Raw genomic sequence first — 9,666 nt, 5'->3', positions numbered from 1 at the left:
AGGGAGGGAGATGGGAGGAGGTGAAAATCTGTAATAAGAATAAAAATAAAAAAATAAAAAATAAAATAACTCTCCCAAAGTTGTCTATACTTGACTCACTTTTCTCTTTTGTCTCTTTAAACACCAAACACAGGCAGTCTGCAGTTTGGAAAACTTTACCCTGTAACTGAGAGGAATTGTCACCTCAAATGTTCACCCAGTGGGCTCCATGAAGATACAACCACACACAGCACCGAGAGCCTTTGTAATCAATGTCTGCCCAGAGACTGGTGACACGCTTCAGCTCTGGTGCTGATTGGGTCCTCTCCTGGGATCAACCCAGTTCTCATAGAGGCAGCTACAGATTTCTGCTCTCTGAAGGGCACAGCAGGTGTGCGTCCTGGTGGCTGCCATTACCTTTTCCTTCGAGATGGCTGTGCAGGTCCCCAGCCTCCTCCTCGCAGCAGCTGCGGTGCTGATGGTGCTGAGCAGCCCGGGGGCCCAGGGCAGAGACTCCCCAAGTAAGTGCGGGGCAGGGGTCTCCAGAGCCAGTGTGGCAAAGGACCTGATATTGGGACCCTGGGGATGCTGGGATGTGGGGGGAGCATGGTAAGATTCTGATTTTAAAACCGTCTTTTATAATAGATTTCCTTTATCTGGAAGAGAGGGTGAAGTTATGTTCTTATTTCTATATTCTAGTACTGAAGTTGGGATGGTGCCTACTGTACAGACCAGAACTGGCATATTGAAGTAGAAGGAGACAGAGTTTAAATCTAATACCCATGAAAGGATAAAGGGAGCCTGGGGTTATGTTTGAGGAAACAGTAGGGTTGGCATAGCAGCCCCTCCAACCCACCCCGGACACCCCCACCCCCAGCTCGCTGTCTGGAGGAAATGCTGGGTCCTGAGATGGGAAAACACGGGTCAGTGATGGTCTTGTAGTCCTGGTATTTGGGGAAAATTCCTGGTGTGGAGTGGAGGTTTAAGGGAAGCAAACTCTAGGCATCTAACCCGAGAGAGCCAGCAGACAGGAGTCTAAATTTCTTCATCAAATGGAACTTGAGGACTCTGGGATGATAAATTGATTTCCCAGAAAAAGTCAGGCATAGAAGGGAAAGGGAAATATGTGATACACACGGGAGAGCCCTCAGTTCAGAGACGGGGGTGCTTTATCTACTTCATACAGACCCCCGCCCCGCGAATGTCTGTGCGCAGTTTAACCTACCTTAGCAGTTATTCTTGAGAGGCTCCGCTCTGTGAGTTCCCGGACAGCCAGGGCAGTCACACAGAGAAACCCTGTCCAGAAAAACAAAACAAACAAAAAGATCCTCGACTGAGTTACTGTCCAAACAGGCAGGCCCCAGAGGTCACCTGTCTTTCAGCTGGGGATCTCTGAGAATAAATGCCCCCTAGGGTCGGGGAAGTCAGGACTCTTTGCACGCAGGAGAGAATCTCACGTGGTTGTGCTGGGGTATTTTACTTTCCATCATTTTTTTTTAACTAGTTCATTGAGAATTTCGTACAGTGTATTTTGATCAGATTCACCCCCACTTCAAAACTCCACCCAGACCCTCTCTACCCCACCCTACTTTGAATGTTCCCATTAAAGAATTTTTGTTGTTGTTTTCTCTGTGTAGCTTTGCAATCTGTCCTGGAACTCGCTCTGTAGACCAGGCTGGCCTCGAACTCACAGAGATCCGCCTGCCTCTATCTCCAGAGTGCTGGGATTAAAGTTGTATGCCACCACCGCTTGGCCAAAAAAAAAAAAAAAAAAAAAGACAATTGGTGCTTCCGGGAATATTCTTGTCAGGAAGAGTCAGTCGCTCGACTGAACTCTTCTTTACTCAGAAGGAAGCTTCTGTTAGTTACTGTCCGGGAGCCCCGTGGAGTCCGGGTTCACTCAGAGTCCCGACCCCCTCTAAGCCGGGCGGGGTTCCCTCCTGTCCGCCCGTCCCGAGGCTCCGAGGTCCCTAGAGACCGCGTCGTCCCATCCTGAAGCGCCGCGCGGGGTCAGATCGCGGGCTCCGGGGTCTCCGCTGCCCGCTCCGCCCCAGGCTGACCGCGTCTGTCCGCAGGGGATTTCGTGTTCCAGTTCAAGGGCCTGTGCTACTTCACCAACGGGACGCAGCGCATGCGGGTTGTGACCAGGTACATCTACAACCGGGAGGAGTTCGTGCACTACGACAGCGACGTGGGCGAGTTCTTCGCGGTGACCGAGAGGGGGCGGTCGTGGGCCGAGGAATTCAACAGCCAGAAGGACTTCATGGAGCAGTTGCGGGCCGCGGTGGACACGGTGTGCAGACACAACTACGAGGAGACGGAGGTCCCCACGGCCCTGAGGCGGCATGGTGAGCGCGGGGAGGGTCCACGGGAGGCGGCGGCCATTAGGGGCTCGGGCCGGAGGGGACCCCGCAACCAGGGTTCCCAGCGGGAGGAGCTGCCACAGCCTCCTCCCTGTTTACCCAGGACCTCCCTGGGGTCTCCCTCCCTTCTCACCTTTGCCCTTTGACCTGTGCGGCCCACCCAGCGCCAACCCAGGGAAGTTAAACAAGGGAAAGGCCATGATCCTGTAATGTGTTTTAACTTTCGGTGCAGAGTAGTTATTCACCGCTAATCTGTTTCCCTGATTGCCCCTTTGAGGCCAGAGTTGTGTTGTGAGGCTGTTTGCTCCCTGGCACTGACCTGAAGCCTTTTCTGTTATATTTTCTCTGAGGTAGACTGTGTTGACTTGGAGCATACTAAAAGTTTGTGATACAAAATCTGAGGGGAAAGTACTAAAAACGAGAGAAGAGGCCTTATCATTGGAGCCCTGAGGTTGGAGTTACAGACAGTAGAGAGAATGATGCTGGGGATGGAACCTACATCTTGCAAGAACACTTGCAAGAGCAGCAAGTGTCCTAACCGCCAACTCTCTCCAGCGCCTCCCCCCTCCTAACTTGGGGAGAGGACCTCTGCACTTTACCACCCCCACCCTAGAACTAGCAGTTACTTTAAGGGGTCCTGGCTCCATTTTATGGGGGAACTGCCTATCCTGGATGAAGCCGTTGCTATGTGTGTTGCTTTAACTCCTCTCGGGGACAGTGCTGGGATGCTCTCTGAAGCTTTCACTCAAGCTGAATTCCCCTAGACTTTGCCTTCTTTGGCTCATTTCCTCTTCAGCACACTCCCTGACACTCTGAGGCATGTTAAAGAAGTATCGTGTCCAGATTTACTATTGTATATTACAACTATATGAACTGTTAACTCAAAGTTGCTTATGCTTTTCGGGTGACCTTGTTATTCAACTGAAAGAGTCCATCATTGTTCGCTCCCATTGGGAGTTAATTCCTCCCAGCAAGGGAATGCAGTGAAGGCAACGGTAACTAATCCACTGGACTGTGGGAAAAAAAGGGAGGGGGGATGAGAGAGCATACTATGTCCTCAATTCATGAAACACATTAAGCGTGTACACTGTTTTCACCCAGAATGGATAAAGAAAATGCAGGGAGATGACTTCTGGGTTAGCGGGCACGGTGTATATATAAAATCAGTCAGGAAAGATGTCTGTGCAGTTGTGCATGCCAGTCTTAGCGGATGAAGGAAGTGATGTACTGTAGTTATTTTTGAAGATTTTTTTTCTTCAAAAATGGTAGACTTGAAGAAATCACAATCATTTTCTTTTGTCTTAATACATTTCATGTTATGTAAGAGCAGGGCCGCTCACTCTTCTTTTCCTAGTGACTGCTAAGTTTATATTTGTGGAGTTGGTCTTCATTCAATATTAGAGCCCAAGCCCAGGCATTCCCACCCGCCTCTTCCCCATGGGGCCCCTCCATGTGCCCCCCATCTCACTCACCGTCTTTTCTCATCTGTTCCCCAGAGCAGCCCAAGGTGGTCATCTCCCTGTCCAGGAAGGAGGTCCTCAACCACCACAACAGGCTGGTCTGCTCAGTGACAGACTTCTACCCAGCCCACATCAAAGTGCGCTGGTTCCGGAATGGCCAGGAGGAGACGGAGGGAGTTGAGTCCACACAGCTTATTAAGAACGGGGACTGGACCTACCAGGTCCTGGTCATGCTGGAGATGACCCCTCAGCGGGGAGACGTCTATACCTGCCATGTGGAGCACCCCAGCCTGCAGAGCCCCGTCACCGTGGAGTGGAGTAAGGGAAACTGTTTTCTTCCACAGTGGGCCCCACATGACATGGGTTCCTTGCTGTTGTTACCCCATCCCTATGATGGCATCACCTTAGCCCTCCAATGCTGCCCACCCAACCCCCAATGCCACCCTTTCCATCTCCCAATACCACCTACCCTATTCTACAATACCATCCACCCCATCCCTCCAATGCCACCTGTCCCATCCCTCCAATGCCACCCACTCCCATCTCATGTCCTGATTAGTCTGATTCCACTACTGAGTTGAGAGCTACAGGACACAAGATCTCTTGCCTCATAGTTAGGGCAGCAGGAGAACACTGACTTCATTGTCTTTCCCGATAGGAGTTCTGGGAGATCACTGCATACACTGGGAGCTCATCCCTAACATCCAGAGGAATCAGCAGTGATAGCTAGTGCCTGGGTATTTTTGGCTCAACATAAGTCTGTGTGGTGCAAACATCCACTTAGCCTCTCCCTCTCACAGCTGTCTTCTAGATCTCTTATCTGGTGACCCCTATCCATTCCGCTGACCACTGTGTTCAGATCTTCTGGCTCATCCTTGCCCTGGATAGGGTCAGAGCAAAGACCGGGTCCTCCCAGCTACTTCACCTTTTGCAACTCAGGCAGACTTTAGGCTCTCAGAGCTGTTGGGATGTGTGGGGACAAAACTGACACCCAGGTTCTGCTCCCCAGGTGCACAGTCTGAGTCTGCCCAGAGCAAGATGCTAAGCGGCATTGGGGGCTTTGTGCTGGGGCTCATCTTCCTCGGGCTGGGCCTTTTCGTCCGTCACAGGAGTCAGAAGGGTGAGGACTCTGGGGACACTGGGGGTGGTGGGCAGTGCTGAGGGGAGGAGCTGTGCTGAGGGGAGGTCCTGTGCTGAGGGGAGGAGCTGTGCTGAGGGGAGGAGCTGTGCTGAGGGGAGGAGCTGGGCTGAGGGGAGGAGCTGGGCTGAGGGGAGGAGCTGTGCTGAGGGGAGGAGCTGGGCTGGGGGGAGGAGCTGTGCTGAGGGGAGGAGCTGTGCTGAGGGGAGGAGCTGTGCTGAGGGGAGGAGCTGGGCTGAGGGGAGGAGCTGGGCTGGGGGTGGGAGGACATGGGAGACCCCAGGGGGGACACTGGACTCTGATTATGTTGGTTGTGTGACTGTGCCACAGAACCATGCAGAGCTCATCGTGGAGCTTCTGTCATTATCCACCACTGCCTTACTGACTCCTTTCCAGAAGTTTCTACCACTGAGGGAGCATGGGCCTTGCTTTTCCCTCCTTCTGGTGGCAGCTTCTTCCATTGGGGAATGTTCAGGGTCTTAGTGCACACAGATGCATTTCCTGTTGCCTCTTGGGCTGCATGAGAGAGCCCCTGTTTTTAATATCAAGAACTCTCTCTATGATTTCTTTTATAGGACCCCGTGGGCCTCCCGCAACAGGTAATAATTTAGCTCTTATCTGGGGGTGGTGGGGCAGGGGCATGGGTATAAGGGAAGGGCATGAGACAGGTATACCTGACACAGTTCTAGTTCATAGCCTGTCTCTGCTGTGGGGTTAAGAGTGTCACACCCAGGGCCTACAGGAAGTTCCAGAGGTTGTTTCTGAGCAGGGGTTTGCCATCATCACTTGACTGGTGTCTTGAGTGAAGCCTGAGCCATATCTTGAGGTTAGATACCAAGATGTTACCTGCTCTGTGCCCCACACTAGAGACCATGATCATGGGCATTTTTAGTGGTGGGAAGAGACCAACAGTCATGTAGAGGAGACTGATCCTTCTGGTTTACCTAAAAGGTCAGATCCTGCATATTCCCTGGGGGTGGCTTCTCTTTCACCTCCCACACTTTTGTGTCCTGTGAGCTCTGTGCCCCCTTTAGCTGTTTTCACCTCTGCACAGGTGATGGGGAAGGTGGTGCCATGGCCTGGTCACCAGCTTTCTTTGTCTAACTCAGCAGAATCCAGGAGGAGAGTCAGGCATCTCCAGGGGACCTTTTGTGACCACTCCCTCTCTCTTTTTCCACAGGGCTCCTACAGTGATCCATGAGAATGTTTTGACTGAATTTGCTGTAAGATCTGCATATCCCTGCCTTTAGTTCCTGCCTGTGCCAGCCTGCCTGTCCCTCTCTGATTCATAGTTTAGCATGGTGGCAGTGTACCCACCTGCTCAGTTGTTGTGATTCCCCGACTCCCCAAGGCTCTATCTTTGGCTCTGCTCTTGGGCTGGTTCCAGAGACCATTGTGTACTGCAGCACGATCTACTCAGACCCCAGGCCTTCAGTTTCCATTGTCCCATGGGACTGCTAAAGAGATGCGCTGAAAACATTTGCCTCTTTTCCATAATTAAACACAATTATGAATTATGTATCCTGAACCTCCGTAACTGAGCAGGGGTGCGTGGGAGTGGTGTGGAACAAGGTGACGAAGCCAAACTGGCTGGAAGTACAGGTTTCTGCTACAAAGGTGATCGGAAGCATCCTGGGCTTAGACTTTTACTCTTCAGTGTCCTGTTCTCACATCATCCCAGCCTCTTCTGGGTTGGTGAGGACAGTGCAACTAAACATGGTAAAATTGTTGGGAGATGGATACCATGACCTCTGATCACTGGTGTTCCAAATGTGTCCTGTGAAGTCATATTGATTGGGGCTGACTTTCATTTTTTAAAGATCACAGACAACAATAACAGTAATTTTTGTAGTTGCAAATGATAAGCATCCAACTTAATCTTATTGATGTTGTAAGGAAGCTGGGTTGGTTTCAGAAGTGGCTAGATAGATATAGTTGATTAGAATCATCTTTCCTCAGCTGTCACCTCTGTTTACTTCTTCCTTCACTGCATCTCCTTGTCCCTGTACATGTCTCTATGGTGTACTCTCTCCATCTCTGTCTCTTGTTCCGCTCTTGTCTGTTTTACTGACTAGAGACTTTTCTCTCCATTTTCTCTGTCTACACCTTTGTCTTTTCTGTCTATACCTTTCTCTGTGTTATTTTTACGTTTCTGTGTTCCACATCTCTCTTATTACTATTAATCCCACCAAATGAGAATAAAAACCATTACTCAATTTTTTAAAAGTTGATTATGCAAAACTTTACTTTCTGCCAGACAGGACTGTCTCCCTAAAGTGGGGTTTGAAAGAACAGCATTGAACGCAGGAGAAGGTGGGGTTTATATAGCTCCCAAACTGCAAGGCTAGAGTTTTCAAGGGTTGGAGGACTTTTAGGAGGAATTTTGATTATACAGGAACTTGGCAGAATATCTCAAAATATTTTGCAGAACATCTTATCAGAATGAAGGTTAGGCTATAGGGTGTGGAAGATGTCAAATTCTAGGAAGTGGGTCAAGACACAGTCAAACCCAAGTTTAACAGAAAACAGGAATGAACTTATTTTGACCTTGTAACAAGATGGTGTCTAATCTTAAAATGGAGTCAGGCTGGTCCATAATTACCTCAAATCTTTCCTCTCTGTGTATTTCTAACTATATACATTGGTATGTCTACCAAAGTTTTGACAATCTTAGGGATATCCTTACTTTCCACTCCTAGGCAACATATACAATGTTGAAAAACATTATCACGTCCACAAGGAGGCAAACAGCTGGCATTGTGTTCATCCCCCTTATTAGGGAAATGAATCTCTAGAGCCTCAGCATGGATGTAGTTATATAAGCCTCATGGGGCACCTGGAGCTCCAGAGTTTCTCAGGGTGGGGTAAGGAGCAGTTTGATTTTGGTAGACTTGTGACAGTTTGTGTTGATGGTCATTTGGAGTCCCATCTCTAGGCATATTTGTGAGAGGCTTTCTAGATTAGACTGAGGAAGGAAAACTCACCCTAAATAGGTTGAGGTCCCAGACTAGGAGAGAGGGAGACAGAGCAAAAGAAAGAGGAGCTTTGACTCATCTCATCTTCTGTGAAAACAAAAGAAGAACCTCTTTTCCCAAGCAACATGTCCTTAGACCCAAATTTTGAAGTCAAGGTATCTCTACAGTATACATGCTGGTTTAGCTTAGCAGCCCATACAATGTAATGTTTCTCTGTACTTAACTCCTTCACAGTCAAAAAATTCAAAGAATACACAATAATATACATACTCCAGACTCTCTGTGAATTTTCCATCTTTACATGGCTTATTTTTCTTTACTCCCTTTAATCTATGATTATCTGTATTCTGTCTCTTTAAAGACTTCCTTTACTTCTTCTTCAACTCTCTATAGTCTTTTTTCCTCTCTCCCAAGCCTACATACATTTATCCAACACTATGACTCACTTATAGGTCTTTTTAAAATCTGAATTTGTCTTTATTGCATATCTGTAATTATTTACTGTTCAGGAGTGCTTTTTTAAAATGCTAAGTGCTTAAGAATCTAAGCTGAGACATTCCTAGGTCAAATAAGGTAATTGCTTCTTGTCCCGCCCAGTCCAGCATGATGGAACTGCTCATGCCTTTGAGAGTCAAGCACACTGCCCCAGTTGCAGGCACACAGCAGGTCCAAGTTGCCATCAAGCAAACTATAGCATGCTGCCCACAAATCCTATCCAAATACTTGGTCTCCCAAAAGAGCCAGAGGTTGCAATGGCAGCCCTTCCCAGAAAGCCTGCATTTCAAAACAGCACAGCTTTTTTTCTGTTGCTGTTGCTGAGTCAGGAAAATCTCTCTTAAAGGAGCTGTGGCAAGCCACTAGCAAACAGCAAGAAGCTGTGTTAAACTTGTATTTTTTTTCTAGAATTCCCTTTCAAGCTTTCTCAGGTTTTATGTGGATTTAGCTAGCACACATTGGAGAGCCAATTTTAGAAGGAGGGCCCAGTTGTTCATCCTGGCTTCCCGGATAGCTTAGGCCCAAAATAGCCACACAGAAATTGTATGAATTAAATCACTGCTTGGCCAATTAGCTCTAACTTCTTATTGGCTAACTCTTACATCTTAATTTAACCCATTTCTATTAATCTGTGTTTTGTCGCATGGCAGTGGCTTACAAGCAAAGATTCTAACCGGCGTCTGTCTCAGGCGGAGGATCCATGGCTTCTCTCTGACTCTGCCCTTCTTTCTCCCAGCATTCAGTACTCTCTTCCCTGCCTACTAAGTTCTGCCCTACCAACAGGCCAAGGAAGTTTATTCATTAATGCTAATCACAACACACAGAGGGAACTCCCACATCACCCTACTGGACCCATTATGCAAAGGGAAGATCAAATTTTCAAATGTATTTTCCTAGCTCACAAAAAGAGTAAGAAGTTTAAAATCTATATTAAAAGGGTTTCTGGGCCAGGTGGTGATGGCAGCAAATACTTTTAATCCCAGCACTTGGGAGGCAGAGGCAGTGCAGGGAAATGTGAGTGTTATAACTCTGGAGCTGCAGGACAGCTCTGGAGGGGTAGAGTCACAGCAGAACAGCTCTGAAGGTATAACACCTCCATATGATAGATCTAGAGGGGTAGAGCCAGAGTAGGACAGTTCTGAAGGGGTAGAAACAGCGACAGGACAGCTTTGGAGGGGTAGAGTTGCAATAGGACAGCTCAGCTCTGGAGGAAAGGTATCCTGACTATCGGGAAGCCAGGTTACCTAGAGCTGCAA

General features: G+C 48.5%; 1 protein-coding gene across 1 annotated transcript; it reads left to right on the top strand.

Annotated features, from left to right (window-relative positions):
- The first annotated feature begins 367 nt into the window (after window positions 1-367).
- Window positions 368-6,451, top strand: LOC101982376 (rano class II histocompatibility antigen, A beta chain-like). Its single transcript, XM_005372111.3, has 6 exons — window positions 368-500; window positions 2,055-2,327; window positions 3,839-4,120; window positions 4,812-4,922; window positions 5,516-5,539; window positions 6,121-6,451. Exons 1-6 carry the CDS (start codon window positions 410-412, stop codon window positions 6,132-6,134), a joined length of 795 nt encoding a protein of 264 aa, XP_005372168.1. The 5' UTR covers window positions 368-409; the 3' UTR covers window positions 6,135-6,451.
- Window positions 6,452-9,666: the final 3,215 nt, after the last annotated feature.

Source organism: Microtus ochrogaster, unplaced genomic scaffold, assembly GCF_000317375.1.
Source record: "Microtus ochrogaster isolate Prairie Vole_2 unplaced genomic scaffold, MicOch1.0 UNK187, whole genome shotgun sequence".
In the NCBI taxonomy this organism is placed as follows: domain Eukaryota; kingdom Metazoa; phylum Chordata; class Mammalia; order Rodentia; family Cricetidae; genus Microtus; species Microtus ochrogaster.
This window is presented reverse-complemented; position numbering and strand designations above follow the sequence as displayed.